The following is a 19,067-nucleotide window of genomic DNA, read 5'->3' as shown; positions in this document are numbered from 1 at the left end:
TGCCTTGACCTGCAGAACGTATGTTTTTTTGTTGTTGCTGCCAATGTACACACGGCTGGTTAAATGCTGCGGTCTATTTGACGGTCTAACTCAGAGCATTCCTTTGATAATAAAAGGAAGATAGAAAGAAAAATATGATGTACATTGTGAAAAACTTTGTAAAGCATTCATTGATGAAAATGTATTGATCAGAATAGAAAAAGGGGGCCTGACCATAAAAGACAACACAAGCTAATCTAAGTGAACCACAACACTTTTACCAGTTTTAGTCAATGTAAAGTTATGTGAAAACAAATTAAACAAAGACAGTGAGTAATGAACACATACTTACAACTATTTGCTGCAACAATTCAAGCAGAAGGTACTAATTAACCAACAGCGATTCTGCCACTATACTAATTATCTCCATGTATGAATTCACGGCCTATTCATTGACACATGAGCCTGGTCAATAGTTAGCTGGGCAGAGGAGTCAATACTGGACAGACAGGTCAGGAGGTAAAACAGAGACAACCCACATTGTCTTGAAACTTTGTAAATAAGTTCAAAATAGCTCTAATAATGTAATCAGGGAGTTATGTTAGCTTCCGCACTTGTTAATTATGTGTTACACTGAGCGTCAGTCTTTGACACATAAAAGACACACTCCTGTGCTCTGATGGTTCTGTGCATGAATACCAATTTACCCTAATAGACCTCAGGGCAAACCATATGTGCAAAAGTGATTGAATGGATTGACACACGTGTTTGTGGGCATCTACAGCGTGTGAGAGAGTAAGAAGAGGGGGAGAGAGAGAGTGAAAGGGTGAGTGTGGAAGACAGAATGAGAGAGGATGGGAGTGAGAGAGAGGAAGAGAGACACAGAGAGAGAGAGGGCGTGTTCTTGAGAGTGTTAGCGCAACACAGTCATTAGAAAACAACTCCCACAAGGATGTAGATGAAGGAGCTGAAGAAGTTAAACATGTCCTGCTCTAGATGTCCAACACATTGGTCGCATAAGCCCAAATATACATCAGGGTCCATCTCAAACTCATCAACTCTGCCACGTCGGAGCTGTTTATTTACAACATCTCCAAGTTGTATGCCTGGTTCACACATGAATGTGGCTGTGCGTAATGCTCGAGGCTTGTGGACGCTAGTTAACTGCATCAAGAGGTTTTGGGTCAGTTGTAGCTCAGTGGGGATGAGTGGTCGTCCCGTAACCACAAGGTTCCAGGTTTGATCCCCGCTCTCCCCCATAGTGTCCTTGAGCAAGACACTGAACCCCCAGCTGCTCGGCGGGCGCTTCACTGCAGCCCACTGCTCCTTCATAACAAAGGATGGTCAGAGAAGAATTTACCCACGGGGATAAATAAAAAAAGTGGAGTGTATACGGGGGAAATACATGGCGGTAACTCTCCTTCTATGAGATCATGCAACGCCTTAACCATTTACAACGTAGAACTGTCTTCCTTCCAGACACAATATAAGTCAGGTAGAAGTATTGGTACGAGTTAAAGTATTCGATGTAGCATCGGTTGCTGTTTGTAAACACACGGCAGAGCTGAAGTGTGAATAAAGACTGGAAGAAGTATTAGCGAAAACAAAGCAGTGAATCAGAAGGTACATTAAACCTTCAGGAGGGGTCTGGTGGCCGGATATTTAATTGAATGAATCGCACGCTTCACCCTGTCCCGCCTCTGCCCCGTGCACTCGTCTCAGGCGCTGAGGGGAGTGACGGGGGCGGTATTTGAAGAACCGGGGAATGAGAACAAGCTGCACATGCACAGCCTGCACACCGTTCTTGGCAGCGGGTTACACCCCCATGTGGGTCTGAAATGTCCCAAACATCAAACGAAGAAGAACAGAGTAAATACAGGTCGAGGGCGGAGTCCCTACAGACGCCTGCACCCACATTCAGTGGGTCAGAAGCAGTGGCGGGCCGTCAGGGCCAGCAAGGCCTTCTCTACTGGCCTAAACATCATCAGAATATATATTTTTTTCTAAATATATTTTCCCACAAATATGTATTCAATTATTTCCCAGAGTAAGAGTTATTCTCTTAATTTCATAGCGTTCCTCTTGGTTGCGCTGCTGCCAGCGCCAGGTTGAGATTTGGAGGGCTGGTCTTTATGTTAGATCTTTTATCCAATCATATTCAGCCATCGTGTGTTGCCAGGGGGCTAAAATCTGCCCTTAGGCCTTCAGAATCAACATTGCGGGCGCTGGTAGCTTCAAGTGAATGGGAATGACAATGTTGTGTCAACCAATCAGCTTTAGAGTTGGCTCCTCTAGGCCTTCTAGAAGGCCCCGGAACCGGCACAGGAGCCAGCTAGCAGGCGGAGTGCTGCACGTCTTTTGATTGGATTACCAATATTGAGAGGCGGGTCCTATGGGCAGGTAGATGCAGAACCTCAGAACTAGGAAACTGAATTTGATAAAGGAATTAATTCGCGGACTACAAAGCTGTTTTTTCAACCCACAATGGCGGAAGGAGGAGAAGATGTAGATTTGGTCGAGCATATACTTGAATTCTGTTTTGGGTGCGACAATGCCCTGTTTAGTGAACAAACTAGTGCAAGTGACTTTTTTTCCTTCTTTTTCTCCGTCCCGATGCGCGCATTCTGCAGCGCGCAAGACGGAGAGCCGAGAGAAATGACATGCTGTTGTGTAGATACGATCAACATCAGACGGCTGTTTAGTTTAATAAATGAACAAAGACGTGCTATAGAGAAAATGACGGGGGCGGGCCAATTTTTTTTAATGTCATGCGATCTACCAATACTACGCCGCGATCGACGTATTGAGCAGCCCTGGTCTAGAGCCATGGCATCATAATGAGAGGAATAAGAGGTGGATTAATTCGGGTGGGACTGTGTAGGACCTCACTGAAGGCCCAGGACCCAGGCCCACGGCCCGCCACTGGTCAGAAGTGATCATTATTTTTGTATCAGTTTATACGTGATCTTTCAGGAAAATGCTGCATGTTATACCTTTATTCATTTCTAGGGCTATACAATAAGTTCTCAATCCAAAGTAACTTATTAATGTGAAATACAACGGAGAAGCAAAAGATGTATGCAATGCCACTGTTATATCCATTAAGTACTACTTTACAATATACACATGTTGTGAGGTACATGTGGTACCTGTTTACCTTGGTATCTGTATATTCCACTTTGAGATCAGTGCATGAAATGCATGCAGTTGATAAATTATATTTTGGGGGCATTATTATCAGGCATGTGCCTCGCTCATATGCATTAAACTATCTACAATGTGTTCATAGTCTCTGTGTGCATTACTGGGCCGGTAAGCAGCATGGTTAGCGGAGCTCTTTGTCGCGTGCTCGTTCACAAGCTGTGATTCACCCCACAGCCCTGCCTGTCTGATGTGAGACTATCACAGACCAGAGCCTGCAGCGAGAGGACAGACAGAAGCATAAGGGGAGCTGTGTGTGTGTGTGTGTGAGTGTGTGTATGTGTGTGTGTCTTTGTTGACTCTGAGCAACTGGATAATGGTCACAGAGCTGTCATTCATGGGGTCATTTATGCTATGCGTGACCTGCACACAGAAGTACACTCACACACACACAAGTGATGGAATGTATATGAAGAGACACATCACAGCATTGCTGTTGCCAGTGAGATGACAGAAACTGTGACACACTTCATCGTCCATCAGTTTTACCCCCCCACACACACACACACACACACACACACGCACACACAGTTAATGAAGATACGGTAATAATGCTGCAGGTTTATTTCTCACATTAAGAGAGAACTCTAAAATAAAAATAGTCTAAAATCACAAGTACAAAATTATAATTAAGTATGCGTCTTTAAATGGAAGCAACATCGTATAAAAAAAGATGGCAAAGACAGATTGGAAATAAAAATGTAGTTCTGTTTTGCTCTCGAGGGAAAAGGGTTTACCTATTCAATTATCACTCCCTACTCATTATCAAACAGGATGGTGAAAAGATGATCATCAATATCCAGTGGCAGAAACCCCCCCCAAAATACACTTTAGTGACTCCACAGGTATGATAATAAGATAAGAAATCCCAGTGCAAAACAAAGAAATAAACAGACAAGAAAAGGAAACTAAACTTGGAGGGGTAACTTTGCTGATCTCCCCATAAAAGCATCACAAGGAAATCATCAGGAAAAGAAAAAGAAGAAGAAAACAGCAACGCCAGGGAAACACCAAATAAAAAAAGCAAACAAAGCTTTCTCATCTATCCGACAACACAGCAGCTTCTGCCTCTGAAGAGGAGACACGAACGCCATCGGTTTAGACATCCGTTTGTCGAGCTCGATGGGGGATCCCGCTACATCTCGTGTTCTGCTGTCCTTCATTTCATTAATGTGTCTGCACTCCATCTCTGTTTTATCTCGATTAGACATACGAGGTAAAATCATCCCAGCAGCCCTGTGTGTGTTTGATGAGGTTTGTCTCCACAGTGAGCAGCGGCACTAACGGTTTTACGCTCCTCTCTCCAGGACGCGCTGGATCCCAAACTACCGGGCTGAACGGAGTAAAACACAATGTTTGGTGTCTTCAGTCAATAGCATTTAACATGAAACAGAATGTGACACTTCTCCACGATCCCCAAGCAGCTTGAGCCCTGCAGGTAAAATCTATTGTCATCTTCCGGTTCCGCAGAGCCTCATCGACACTCCATTAAAGAGTGGGAACTTGGGAGTGGGGATTGGGAACCAAATTAGGATGTGGAACGGTGAATGACCTTCATATTGACAGATAACAGACAAAGGGATTTGAACGGCCTCACAGGTGCTGGGAAATCCATTTTATTATTTAGTTTCCTACAGAATGCTACGAAGGGAAAAGGGAGTGAGAGAAAAAGACTGACAAAAGGAAGAGTGACACTCTTTTCAGGATTTGGTCAGTACAGTATAAAACTAAAGTCTCAGTGTCATGTAGTTGTACTCCTTAATTTACAAAGACATCTACAACATTGTATTGAATCAAAATGAATGAATTATTCTTTGCTTTCTATTAAAAAAAAATGCAGCCTATAATTGAAGGCCAACATACATCAACAGGCAGAAATGAGTAAAAGAAGCAGCAAATGTGCAACAGAGAAAAATAAAAACAGAAAAACAGAAACAAAAACAGAGAAAAAGATAAACAGAGAAAAAGAGAAACAGAAACAGACAAACAGAGAAACAGAAACAGAGAAGCAGAGAAACAGAGAAAAAGAAAGAGAAACAGAAAAAGAGAAAGAGAGAAACAGAGAGCTAGAGCTGGTCGTACTAAAGTTTCAGTCTCTTAGGCTCAAAATGTGTCTAAGCCTTGGCTTCTGGCTGAGCACCATGATGGATCAACGCGCAGGGGCACAACATATGAAACCCATTTATTTAAGGGGTGTCTGCCGCGGCACCGACACATGCACACAGAGACACACCAACACGTATTCACACAAGATAAAGTTAAACATGTGCGTGTTGGAGGCACTTCTATAACCAACCCACAAGCGGCATGGCAGAGATGGGGGAGAATGGCCAATCTATAATCATTAGGAGGGGAAGAGGAGAGAAAGAAAGCCACTGTGCTGTCAGCGAGGTGTCGGGAAAACAAGATTAGACCTTGTATGATTCATCTGCGGCCGTGGCATTCTGCTCCTCGCTCGCCCACCACAATCCCTGTCGGTTGGTGTACCCCACCTTTACGCCTCGCTTCTCTCTGCCTTTTTACTCCCAAGTTATGATCTTGGATGCTGTGCATCGCAAATCGTTACATCTTTCAGTCACACCGTTACTTTCCTTGGTGTTTCGGCATTTAGACTACAGATACACAGAAGATATGGTCCCATTGCTATGAGTCTATAGAAGAGGCAATTTTTTCTTACATATAGATGGAAAATCAAATTCAAACGGGAATTGATCTTGTTCGTTAATGAGAGAAAAGCTCTTTATCCTTGTCCTTTCAAGCCAGCCTAGGTAATGCAGCCGTCTACCCTGGCTGTGGTGCTGGCTGGTCAGTCTCAGCTCTTTGATGCGATGTCCTTAGCGCTTCAATTATTTGCTTCAGAGGGCAATTATAGCGCTGGCCTGTCCATCTCCAAACTCTATTTCTCACTCACTCTTTCAAACACACATTTTTCTCCGCTGAAATGTTATGGCAAACCACAAGCAACCACCATGTCCCATCAAAAACAGTGAAGCAATGCAGCGGCATCTAACTCACAAGACTTCCAGTCCAAGTGTTCCTCATAACTTCATGTTCACCATCTTTTCTAACCCTCCTCAAACACACACACACTCTTTGCGCCGCTCTATCTCCCTTCCTCCTGCACTCCACCCCTCCTCTCCACCTCTTCCTCTCTCTCTCTCTCTGGGCTCGGGGACAGTGGAGTGACTTTGAAGTTGTGCTGCTGCAGGAGGAGAGAGGAACTCTAGCTAATTAGTTGTCGTTATCCCAAAAGCAGCAGCAGCCGCCACCAGCTCACTGGCTCAGAGGGAGAGACAGAGCAGGCATCAACAGCAGCCACCAACTGCATGCTGAAGATACCCTTCTCCCTCTGCTAGTTGTTAGCGCTAGCGGCTAGCGACACTTTAACTCAGCCCGAGACTAAAGTGTGGATTAGTGAAGTTGCTCCACTCCGCATAATGACAGGTGATATAGTTTGAAACGCGGGACAGAAAATCCCCGGCTCTCGGGGAAAGCGTGTCAGACCATAGTTGACTGCAGTGGAAAGATTCTACGTCATGAATAAGACCGTCGGTTTTACTTGGTGGTGCATTGCAATAACAAACTCATGGTTTTCTCATTGCACATGATAATTATTGGTGAAGAAGAAACAGAGTATGCTTCAGCCACGCAATGGAAGTCACACGAGTTCAGAGGGGAAAAACAAACACAGCAGCTGCTGCCTTTGAAGGGGAGAGATAAATGCCATCGGTTTAGACATTCATCTGTCAAATCATGAAGGAAATTGTGAATGAAATGAAATTAACATTGCAAATTGTTCTACAAAGGTGAGTCACATTAGGTGGAATTAAAATTATTGATACATGTTAAATTGCTTTATTAGTAGGAGTGAGTATTGTAACGCATTACTTTTTCCGATCTGATTGGTAATCTTGTTTTCTTTGATATCATAGTTCCTGATTTATATAATAAATATCCATTTTATTGAGGCAAATATTTGTTAGACTATGGCTGCTTTTATGTAGACATTTAACATTATAGGCTCTGTCCAATAATACATTTTTAAAAAGCTGTATTTGTATTTCCCAAAGTGAAGTATCAGGAAGAACAATGTTTTAATACCAACATGCAGGTACTCTATCGGAACTAGAATGAACATTTCTTAAATTGTACCCGGCTTTGCTTAGCAGGGTTTCTAAAATATATCTGGCATGTGGCTCAGGTTTTATTTACCAGCATTCTCATGACATCAGAAATTATAGAGTTGTCATAATTTTGCGTGAATAGAAATTATGTTTATTTCTGTGTTTTATTCTCAAGAGCGTGCAAGCATTTGTTGGAAGTGCGCCAACAGATAATGTGTCTACTCGTCATATCTACTGTACAAATCATGAATCAATGTCTCAGCGGAGCTTGTCACCGCATGTCCATCTCTCCCTCCCTCTCTCCCCCCGTCTCTCCCCTTATCTCCTCCCCATCTCCCTCCCTCGCAAGCCCACAGCCTCCCAGGCACGAGAGGGCTTGCCGAGTTTCAGAAACATTGACTACTCCCTCGAGAAACTCCCTCACACATTGGTTCTGGGCTTCTCTTTGTATCGGATTGCCAGGCTCCTGTTTGGCCTCAGTGCCAATGACACACTGTCATGTGTGCACATACTGTGTATTCCCCGTCTGTCGGTTTCTCTCTCATCACTTGAAACATGACAGGCAGCCACTACCCATTCTCCCAACTCCATTGTTAGGTTTTATGCTTCGAAGTTGTACAAACATTGCTCTGTGCTTGCTCTTTGAAGTATTCAAGGCTCGTCCCTAGTAACAAACTGACATAAAGTTCATAGACAAATTCATTATTCAAGAACATGCAATGTGTTTCTGGTCCAGCCTGTGGGTCTGAGGACTAAAGAGTTCAACACTAGTTACACAAAGTTCAACACAGTGAGTGTAGAAAGACCTCTATGCCAGCTATTCTGAGACAATTAATTCACCCCGTCTCCTCGTCTCCACGGACCCCTGACTACCAAGGCCAGTCGGGGGAAGGACAGACATAGAGGGGTGACGTGTGTCACGGAGGATGTGCTCGTGCACATACATATGAATACGTATCTGTGTGTGTCCGTATGACACATGCACACACATTCTTAGGAGCTCTTTTGTGAGTAAGGCCTGCATGTCTGCATATATGTGTGTGTCACACACACACACACACATGCATGCACACGCACAAACACACATACACACCTGTCCAGGAGAGTCAGAATCCCCCTAATGGCACCACGGGGACCCAAGACATTAGCATATTAAAAGGTGACATTTCCCAGTCTGTGAGTCCTGCCGTAGTGTGCTGCAGGATCACTCTGACAGTGTGACAGCCACACAGGACGCACAACACACACACACACGACTGTGGAGTGAGACGCAATCTGAATATGGGATGGGGCTTGGATTCCAGAAAACAGCTGTCCAGCCACTGTAGGAGAGCACTGTTACGTTTAGTGTGTCCCAAAACTAGAGAACTTTAGAAGTGACCTCACCTCATAATGTCTTACACATTGGTGAAAAGTACATTGGAACGGTGATTTGGAATTATAATTGAGGCCTCTGCTTTTTACAGAGGCCGATGATCAAATCAATACACACACCGGACATAAACACACGGAAATGCTGACACAAAAAACGTAGAACTAGACTTCCAAACTATTGACTTTTGTCTTTGTTGTATTGGGATGACAAACACCCACCCCTTCACACACACACACACACACAGTTAATGAAGATAAGGTCAAAACCATTTCCAATCAAGCATTGCTGATCACACACTCTGCATGCAAAATGTTGGTGACTAATCCTTGCGCCCACATTATTATTCAATCCCTACTGCACATACATAAACACACATACAGACTCACACACAGACACACACACACACACACACACACACACACACCAGGGTTAGCAGTTGAGAAAAGAGTGACAGTGGCTGAGTTCAGTAATTGGCTCTGAAATGCAGCTTCAGCAAAAGCCTCGTCAGTGTTTGGCATCTGTTTCTATCATTTTCAGCACAATGTGAAACACCTGGGTTGGGACATTATTCAACTACCGTCCTCTCTGCTGTCACATGTGACAATGGTTTCAGCAAATACTGCTACAACTAATAATACTTGTGTCAGTGCTGAGTCAACCGAAATGACCCGTCGAGAACGAGATAAAAAGAGAGTGACTTCGGGAGTAGGACAGCAAAGAGAGACAAATTCACAGAGGCACTGAGACAGTAAAAAGCTGATTAATACCTGACTGTTTATCAAAGAGCAATATCGGAGCACAGAGAGATCTCATCTAAAGTCTTATGATGCTGCCACAAAAGGGATGCAAAGCAGAAGGCTTTTCCATTTGCAGATAACCTGTAGTGTGAGAAGAAAAAAAACATCTGATTCCCGCTTCCCAGCTCATAAGCAAACAATTAGAGTTGGCGCTCCTCTCTACCTGTGTCCTGTGAAAGACAATTTTCAGTTTTCATCTTGTTGTCCTCCATCTTCCAGCTCTCTTTGCTTTCTTTACAACTATTCCATCAACACAATGGCCAATTTTTCAGCGTGCCAGTTTTGCGTGGGCAATGAATAGAGCTGCCCAGCAGGAGCCCTGGGACATCATAACAAAAAAGAATCCCCACTGAATCCTTCAAAACAAGGTTGTATGGGAACAGCAACATTATAAATATGAATATGCCAATATAAATTCACCCAGAAGATTCTGAAGCATTTTGGAGTGAGGGGAAAGTAATTTTAGTTGCAGAAACCTGCTTTATTGTTTCGTTCCCACGTTTTCTTGGAGGCACTGACTCCTGACAGGGGAGCTAAACAGCTGACTGCTTCAGTTTAACGTTCAAGAAGGATGGAAATCAGCTGCTTCAAAAGACACACTAACTCAGCTTGTGGTTTACCTTCTCCATGAGGATGATTATTATAGAAATCTTTCATATTCAAACAGTTGCAAGATCAGCCATTGATTTATGTAAGAATTTCAAACCCACACGAACATGCCAACCATTTTGAGTTTTTGAAACGCTAGCTGGCAGTCTGCCATATGTGTCTTAGAAATGGCTTTTTTAGAGACATTACTATCAGTTACAGTCCAACTCTTAGTGTTGCTTCAGCCTGGCTGCTGCACATTTGGATTTTGGGAACAAAGAGAGGCATGATGGTCATCAAAGAGCCCCAGCCAGATGTAAACAAGGACTGTGTTGTTGAAAATTAGACAAACAACACATTTCTCACCTCTTGACAAACTAACAGGTCAACTAACTACAAATAAAAAGGACTTGTTTCACTCGAACATGCCTTATTCACATACATATAAATTACTTGGAAACATTTAGATGAAATAAAAACAACAGAAAAGATCTCCAGTAGTGGAGACAAAAGGGTAGCAAAGTCAAAGTTAATGAGTCAAAAACCTCAATCATAAACCTGAAAGCCACTGGAGGAACTAAAAGCTGTGAACTTACCTTCATTAGTACCGACTCGCTGAGTTTCTCCCGGTTGACAATCTTTATGGCGACTTTCTGGCATGTTACACAGTGGATCCCCAACTTGACCAACCCTGCAAAAAAAAGAAAAGATCACTTAGTTAGGTCAAATAGGCCACTCAATTCTGACCGATACCTTATACACTAGACTGTATTTACAGTGCATGATATGTCCCTAGTCATGAAAAGGACATTTAAAATGCACTTACACTCACGTGCATTCACCGGACTGATGAAATGGAAAAGCACAGAATGCTGATAATGACTTTTGAAGAGAAGACAATTTTTTTCAGAAACTTCCCTCTGAGGTTTATTTAAGTCATAAAGGCAGTAAGGGAATGGGACATTTGTGTTATTGATTCCTATAATGCACTGAACTGCCGTGAAGCAGTGGAGTTAGCTCAAACAGACAATAAAAGGTGGCGGGAACAAACGGAGTCAAAGGTCAGTTGTTGAATGGGACTTATTATTGGCCACGGCTTGAAACGCACAAGAATGAAGCAACAACGCGAAAATAAATGGTCGGAGAGCAAATCAGGAAGAAATCCCCAAAGAAAGCGTTGCCCTTTACTTCACACAACATCGATGGAGGGGCTGAGATTTGATTTGATACGGCGTACCACTCAGCTCTCTTTGGATTCACACACAAACTGTTGGCATGAGTGTCAAAATCAAAACCTCGGCGTTATAAATAAAATGGTGTGTTTTTGTGCATTTGATACAGGGGAGCCATGACAACTGAACCAATCAATCGTCTGCCAGGGACCACAGAGTTGCACCCATTAGAAAGATGTTTGCGTCAGATAGATTACTTACAACCTGAAACCAACACACACCCGCACACAAACAAGAGCCGTCTCTCTAATATTGATTTCCCCAATGGCTTTATGGCGCTGCGTGTATTTGGAGACGACGGAGGATGAGTTTCAACTACAGCATTGAGCTCTCTAATGGTAATGGTGTAATATTTGCTTTGCTTTGATATGTTGATACTTTTGTGCTGGCAACGATGACGATGGTGGAATTAAGTTAATAAGTATTACTCCTGATGTGCCAATGACGGAAACGATGCAGTGAGTGAAAGTAGCATATTGATGCAGAGGAGTAACGTCCGGCATCAACCTGGCTTGCCCAACCAGACGTCCAGCTCGCTCTCATACCATCTCATTTGATTTCTATATGAAAAAGCAGAAGAGGAGAGTCACTGGGCTTTGAGGAGGCGGGGTCACATAGGGATGCCGACACCAGTCTTCCGACAGACGAGGACCGAGAGGTCGGCATGACGAAGTAAATAGAAAAGTGCGTGTGAAAGATGAAGGGGAAACGTGGAAAGATTGAGAATCAGTGTTAGCGCATTATTGAAATGACAAGCTAGAGATAATTAAGCAATAATGGAGAGCGTTGCGTGGGAGTGAGGTTCTGGCTTGGGAGATGAGGGGCCGCGGGGGCCATGAGTGAAGACACATGGAGGAGAGGAGGCATGAGAGAGAGAGAGAGAGAGAATGACGGAGAGCAGGACAGAAAAATAGGAAGGAAGCAAATGCTAAAAAGAGGAAGATAAAGGATGTAGAAACATTGAGAAAAGGGATGAAGCGGTTGAGCAGGAGGGGGAACGACAAAACCATTAGCCCTGTGATGGTAATCATATGTTAATGGGTACTATAGAGGAGCTCATAAGTCATGATAAACGCATTAAAGAGAAAATATCTGCCTGCAAACACGTGAAAAGCTAACTAAATTACTTGCCTCTCCATCCATCTTCCTCCAATGCCTGTGCTTTCGGAAGCGGAGTGAACATTAGCGAGAAGGAAATGTTCACGGGAAGACAGCACGTTATGATTTTACAACCACTTTGTGTACGGGTTGTAATGAACTCACACAAGGAGGTTCACTACATAATACAAAGGGAGATCAGTTATACCTCGCGTAATAATCAGGACTTAAAACAACAATATAACTAATTTTCATGGTAAATCACATTCCATTTACAAGATTACATCACGAAAATGTGACCGGTCACAGGTGGTGAAACAATAGCAAGCAAACTAGGGGACTAAAAAATGTGAACAATATTCCTCACCAACCTGAGGAATATCAGAGTGTTGATATCCTGTAACATGTCCTTAACATTGAAAGAGTCAATAGAACATGCCAACATGTGAGGCTGAGTGCAACTCTTAAGTAATAAACTTGAGTAAAAAAATGCTCAGAATATCACTCAGAAAACAAGTTCTCTCCAAAACTTTACTACAATCTAAGCGTTTGTGTTTGAGACGCTCCACTTAAAGCCCAACATGTCAATCAATGTTGGACCGACGGACAACACCATCCCTAGAGTCAGCAGGTCATTTGAGGCGGGTGCCATCCCCCTTGTTAGCAAAATGACCAACATGCATGCCCCTTGTTAACCCGCCATGCCGCTGTCCGTGGTGCTGATCTGGCAGACAGATTTGTAATTGCGACTTTGCTCTTCAGTCGGTTTCATCTAGGTTCTATAATATAATATTATCTCATCTATATATCACTGTATGAAATAACACATAGCAAAAACAGCCTCTTTGTTGAAAAATTAAAAAAATCCACTACTGCCTTTTTAGAAATTGTAGTTTTATATATACAAATCTTGCATATATATTTCCACAAATAGTACCTCAGAAACGCTAGAGCATGTCATTGTGTGTGCGTGTTGTGGGCATTCACACAGTAGTTTGCCAACACACAGTACAATGTTCAACCCAGAATAGAATACAATTATAAATAAAACAAAGTCAATGAATAAATAAAAGAAATGTGTTTTTTTGGGCTTTTGGATTGCTCAACAAAATATAATTTAGTTTGAAGCAGAGGACAGTGGAGACAGAAATAAGCGGTTGACATCTTGGCCGTTAAGCTCTCGTTGCCCAGAAACCCACTCACCGCCTCACCGCTGCACAAAGACTTTTACAGAAGACGATATCATCAAGGACGCATTTCACAACGCCATCAAAGCATTTTTTATAAATTATTAACCACCACCAGCACCTCTAAAATACATCCCCAAATGATATCTTCACGGTTTATACTTCTCAATGATCCCCTGCTAATGTCCAACCCCAACGTCGTCTCCCAACAGGAACCGACTACACAACAATTCCACTGTGACTTGAAGTATGTCGTATTATCTAATTAACCTCTGCTCCTCCATGAACACAACTCAACTTCTCTCCAATGTTCTGTAATGACGCCGATCGCCTGATAATCCGCGTGACCCTTTCACCCGTCTGTGACGAAACTCAATTCAGCCTTGGGTGAACAAGTTGCGCTGAATCTGGAATGGCAGGGCTGGGGGGAGGGGCATCCAGGAGATGCCCTGGAATACATGGGGGTTTTGTCTGGATCTGGCTGGGCTCAGCAGGCCTTTGAACATTACTTTAGTCGTAAGGCTTTGACGGAGAGCACAAAGGATCAGAGCCTCTCACAGAGGAGGAGGGGGGGTGGGGATGCTGCAGTTGCCCATTCACGATTGCTTGTGAGCATATGGATTACATTTGAATGTGTTCTCTTGTAGTTGCATTGAGGTGTTATTAAAGAAACATTTTAAAAGAATATATAAAAACAGCTATTTAAAAAGTTTCAGAAAAACAGTATGAACAAATGGTATCTTTGTTAATGTCAAGCTGATTGGTAGGACAACACTGTGTTTTGAGTGGCACATGTATACAATCTATTAACTGGACCAGGGAGACACAGGCGGACTGGCATCGTCACACACTGTTCACTTATATACTTTTCATTAACTCACATATGGACAAAAGTCGGCTGTGCAGCAGAGTTTGCAACGCCACTGAATCAGCAAGTGCATCGATCTCTCCTCTCCTTCGCCATCCTCCCAAATCAATAGCATCAAAAGCTCTCGCCTCCACAACAGTGTCAGAATAATGACACCAGCCAGGGACTTATGGGCTGGAGAGGCCATCATCGACTGACCCAAGGCCTCCATCCCGACTCGGCTCTCTTTACTTTCCACGCTGCTCTGTGATTAATGATCTAATGTTCAGGAAGGCACCGAATCAGAACTTTGGTCCGTGGCTCAATGAGCGTCAAGAGCTGAGTAGCGCCCCGTGCATGGCTTCAGAGTCGCTCTTCAATCATTTCCCCGCTGGCTTTGAAAAATCAGGGATGAATAGTAAAACCTCCAACTAAAATGTTTGATTGCATCATTTCGGAGAAGCAGGCAAGAGAACTGAGGGACAGAAGTAAAGACTCAAAGTATGAACAAGAAGAAACAATGACACACGAGGAGGAAAAAGGGAAATACAAAAACACTGAGAACCATAGCTCCTTAGTCACTCATCAAGAATGAAAACAGTTAAATAACAATTTCTGAACAAGGTTGTGAAAATGTGGCTCATAAACTGTTTTTCTGAAGCTCAAAGAACATTGTGGATGTTCCCCTACTGCTCTACATCATGAGCTGGCATTGATTTGGTGATTTGGAGCTTTTTTTATCTCACTTCAAGGTCCCTGCATAAGGGATTTTGTTTGATGATAACACAACTTAACTTCCTGACATCTGTCCCGAAAACATTTATACCAGGTGTCAGTGTTAATTTATTAGGGGAACTGATGTGTCCAAACGTGTTGAATAAAGCAACTTAAATGCAAATATTTTAAAGATAGGTGCTTTTGGGTACAGGGATTAAAGACATATTTTCTACCAAGCTGACACATTTATAGGTGACATATAGTCCATGAGAATTAGTGGGTGAATGCTACACTCTATCCCCAACACACATCAGCTAAGTAACAAATAGAGTGGTGCTTAGTGGATCAAGGAAGTGCACTTGTTACTAATTCATCTTGTCAATAACATGCGTCTTGTTGAAAGACAAATCTGGAAGCCTTCCAAGTATAAACATATATATTGCAGCTGGGCAGTTTTTCTGAATTAGGTTTGAAATACGATAAAGTGAGAGCTGTAAGCTTTATTTGAATCGTTGGAGTTGCCAGTGGGTCCACGTTTGCATGTTTATGTTTTCTTTCCGCTTCCTTCCCGTAAAGCTGTTTCGCTTGGCAGAGCAGCCAGGGACAAACTCCACTCCCGAGTGTGAGAAAACTCGTGAGAGCGCTTCCGGTTCCAGTTTCAAACGCATGCTGATCAGTGGTCGATTTATCATCTGGCAGTGCCGGGACACCCAGCCAGGAGCAGGCGGGCGAGGACCCTGACTGCGAGCCTGATTTCCTTTGCCAATAATCTGAGACAGCGAAAGTGAACGAAGGAGAGCTGGGGAGAGGGGACAGGAACACCATGCTTGTGCCTAGGAGAGGCTCTTTATAATGTCCACCTTCTACCCCCCCCCCCCCCCCCACACACACACACACACAGCTTCATCCTCCTCACAGCACTGCCATATATGCTGCTAAAGATCAATTACTGGATAGCGTCATTTCCATCTGGAAGTGACAACTAAGGGAGAAGGATGCAAAAGAGACGTCTCCTCGCGCGCAGCTCTCTCACTTTCAAACTTGATCTTTCAGAAGCCCTAAGCCAATGCCAGCAGATGGTAGTAGCTTATGCTGGCTTAGCTTTCTCTCCCTGAGGCGCTGGCTCTGAGAAGCTCGTTGCCCTTAGGCACAGATCTGTGAGCTGCTTTCCTTTCCTACTCTCTAACCCTAAATGCTCTACGTGGGGGCTGCAGCTCTGCACTGGGATCAGTGTTTGAAAGAGAACACAACGTGTTACGAGGGGCTTATTACTCCAGCTCCTTCTGGCCACATGGAAAGTCCCTGTAGCAGGGCGTGGGAATCCCCTCCACCAGGGCAAAGGGCAGGAGTTGAAGACCTCCTGTACCATCAACCACCACAGCTCTAAGCAATGCCTTGCTCTTTTGCTGTTCTTCACATAAATAGACTGGCCCACCAACTATTTAACATTCCTTCACATTGAATCTGTCTGATTAAATGAAACGTTCTCTTCAGTTCTAGATACATTTATTGACTAAATGAGACATATGTGGCTTGTAACTAGAACAGAAGACATTATATTCATTACAGTGTGTATGTACTGGAGTAAATGAAGTGCCAAACACATTTGTGCCAAATGAATGTCGTCGTATAGTCCGTGTGCAATTATTAGAAGAGACATGTAGTGAACACCGTCTACAACAGCCATATTTAGCAAAGCAGAATGGCACAAACGGGAAAGAAACCCTGCAACTGTGTTCATGCCTGGATACAAATTACCCAAATAATTAGGAACATTAATTATTAAAACATTTAAGATGTTTGTTTATTGATGTACTTTTAAAGCACTCGACTGGAGATATGCAGACGTAAAACATAGTGAACCCTCATAACTTGTTTTGTTACCCAATCACTTCAAGAACTTAAGTGCCAAATGTTGCCCTCGTTCCTCCTCTGTCCATCAATGTGTTCCGACTCCTTTATCACCTATTCCCTTGATCCAACTACTCATCTATACGGAAAAAAATTCAGAAAGAGATGGAATAGAGCAGCAGAAAGTTGTTGAGTCATCCAGTGCAGGAAAAAGACATGAGGAAAAGGTCAAACATTGCTCACTTGCTACTTGATGAATGCACTCTCCCTCCGTCTCTCGCCCACCACTTATTTCCTCACTCTTCATTCACAAAATCTATTTCCCTTCTCCATTTTTCCACCTCCTCTTTCACACTTTTTTCATTTTCAGTCAGCCGTGACGTTAGTCAACCCTGCCCGAATTCCCCTGCAACGCTTTTAAACCCTCCCAGCCAAAGCAACAGCAACAGCATCCCTAACAACGGAGGTCCAGACCAATGGAACAGCTCCAAGAGCAGGAAGAGCAGTTCAGCCCTGGAGTGCCTGAGCGAGGAGGGAGGCACTCTGACACATGCATACGGGAAAACTCTTCATAAAGCCGCTGTGAAATAAGACATTTGGTCAACTACTCCCTGCACAAAAAAAGGATCTCTTGGTAAATTCAGCAATAATGGTACTTTACTGACAAAAGATATGGTAGATATTTTTCTTTTCTTTCAAAGGCACTAATGGCCGGGAAGAGATGCCTTGCTCAAAAGCACTTGAACCCGCAGCTGAAGGGCAAATTTCACTGCGTACTGCCTTGTATACCATCGATGATTCTAAGTGATTTGACTGTTAAGTGATGGTAAATGCACTCAATTATTATTCCTGAATAATATAGCTTGACAGCATTAGCTCTGGTTCAGATCAATTCCCCTCCAGCTGAAAGCTCAATCTTTGCATAAAAATAGCTGAAAGACAATTTACTCATTTATTACATTGATGCATGTTCGGGTTCACGCGTCTGAGCAATCACACTTACAGGTATCAGCATTTCAACCTAAGATGATAATCATTTCCATTAACAATCAAGGAAAATGATGTCTGATCACCTTTGATTTACCTTTGATTATCTCTGTAGCTGATAAAAGTGTAATATTTTAATGAATAAAACTGTGATACAATGACAATATTAAACACTATGTACACACACACACACACACACACAGACACATACATACACACGTTGACAAAGCAAAACTGTGCATCCAAGTACAGCAGCTTGCATTCACTCCCTGTGTGTGCTCGTATGTGTGTATGCTGACTGTATTTCGGTGCGCATGTTGCTTTTAGTCTGTTTGTTTGTTGGATGTGGGAAACTAATTCCCCATCCACGACTGTATTATCATAATATACCTCAACAAACACAAACAGAGTGCAATGTGTTATTTGGTGATGCAGTTCTGGGTGGCTTCAAGGCTATAATCTAATTTTACACATTTTGAAAAAAGAAGAAGAACAATTGAGAGCTGCAACTCCTGACGCTCCACTTAGTTATCTAATAAGCTCTCTGATTGGCAGATCTTACAAAATCCCCACCCCTTTGCAGCTACCGCTTCATCAGAATGTAAATATATGCACAAATATCACCTGCACAGTGGAAGATGCAAGCTTCACACACTCTTTGCCAGCAAGGCAAACACGTCTCATTGCCAGAGGTACCTAACGCATGATTGCACAGCAGAAAATAGCTCAGGAAGTTCATGCTGCCATACGTTTTAAACTGTGCAAAAACTTCCCGTATGTCGTTGACTTGATTGGCACACATACCGAATACGCTCACGTTTGCCAAATAGCTATACTCGAGTTTATCTGGAAGCCATCTCGCATGTGTGCATGTCAGACTGAATTCAGCTTCTCTGGACTGTGTGGATTAAACATGCAAATTCAGTTTTTGAAAAAAAGTCAGGGGCAACATTTTGGGCTGGGATTTTGCTTTTTTGTGAGACAGTCTCCTCCATTAAGTTGATAAGAGGCAGTGAGATCTCTTCTCTTCTGAATCTTGCTGTCGAGACGTCCTCGGAGATTCAAAACATTCCACTCTAGATTC

At 43.1% G+C, this 19,067-nt stretch overlaps 1 protein-coding gene across 12 annotated transcripts in view; it reads right to left on the bottom strand.

Annotated features, from left to right (window-relative positions):
• The window catches only part of brsk2a (BR serine/threonine kinase 2a), a 168,520-nt gene that overhangs the window by 49,322 nt on the left and 100,131 nt on the right, over positions 1-19,067 (bottom strand). For all 12 annotated transcript variants that reach the window (XM_056416461.1, XM_056416464.1, XM_056416470.1 and 9 more), the window contains exon 2: positions 10,661-10,755. In XM_056416461.1, the coding sequence (XP_056272436.1) occupies positions 10,661-10,755 (95 nt within the window). The remainder of the gene's footprint in view (positions 1-10,660; positions 10,756-19,067) is intronic.

Source organism: Pseudoliparis swirei, chromosome 6 (genome assembly GCF_029220125.1).
Source record: "Pseudoliparis swirei isolate HS2019 ecotype Mariana Trench chromosome 6, NWPU_hadal_v1, whole genome shotgun sequence".
Classification (NCBI taxonomy): domain Eukaryota; kingdom Metazoa; phylum Chordata; class Actinopteri; order Perciformes; family Liparidae; genus Pseudoliparis; species Pseudoliparis swirei.
The sequence above is the reverse complement of the archived record's forward strand: the minus strand, read 5'-3'. Positions and strand labels throughout refer to the sequence as shown.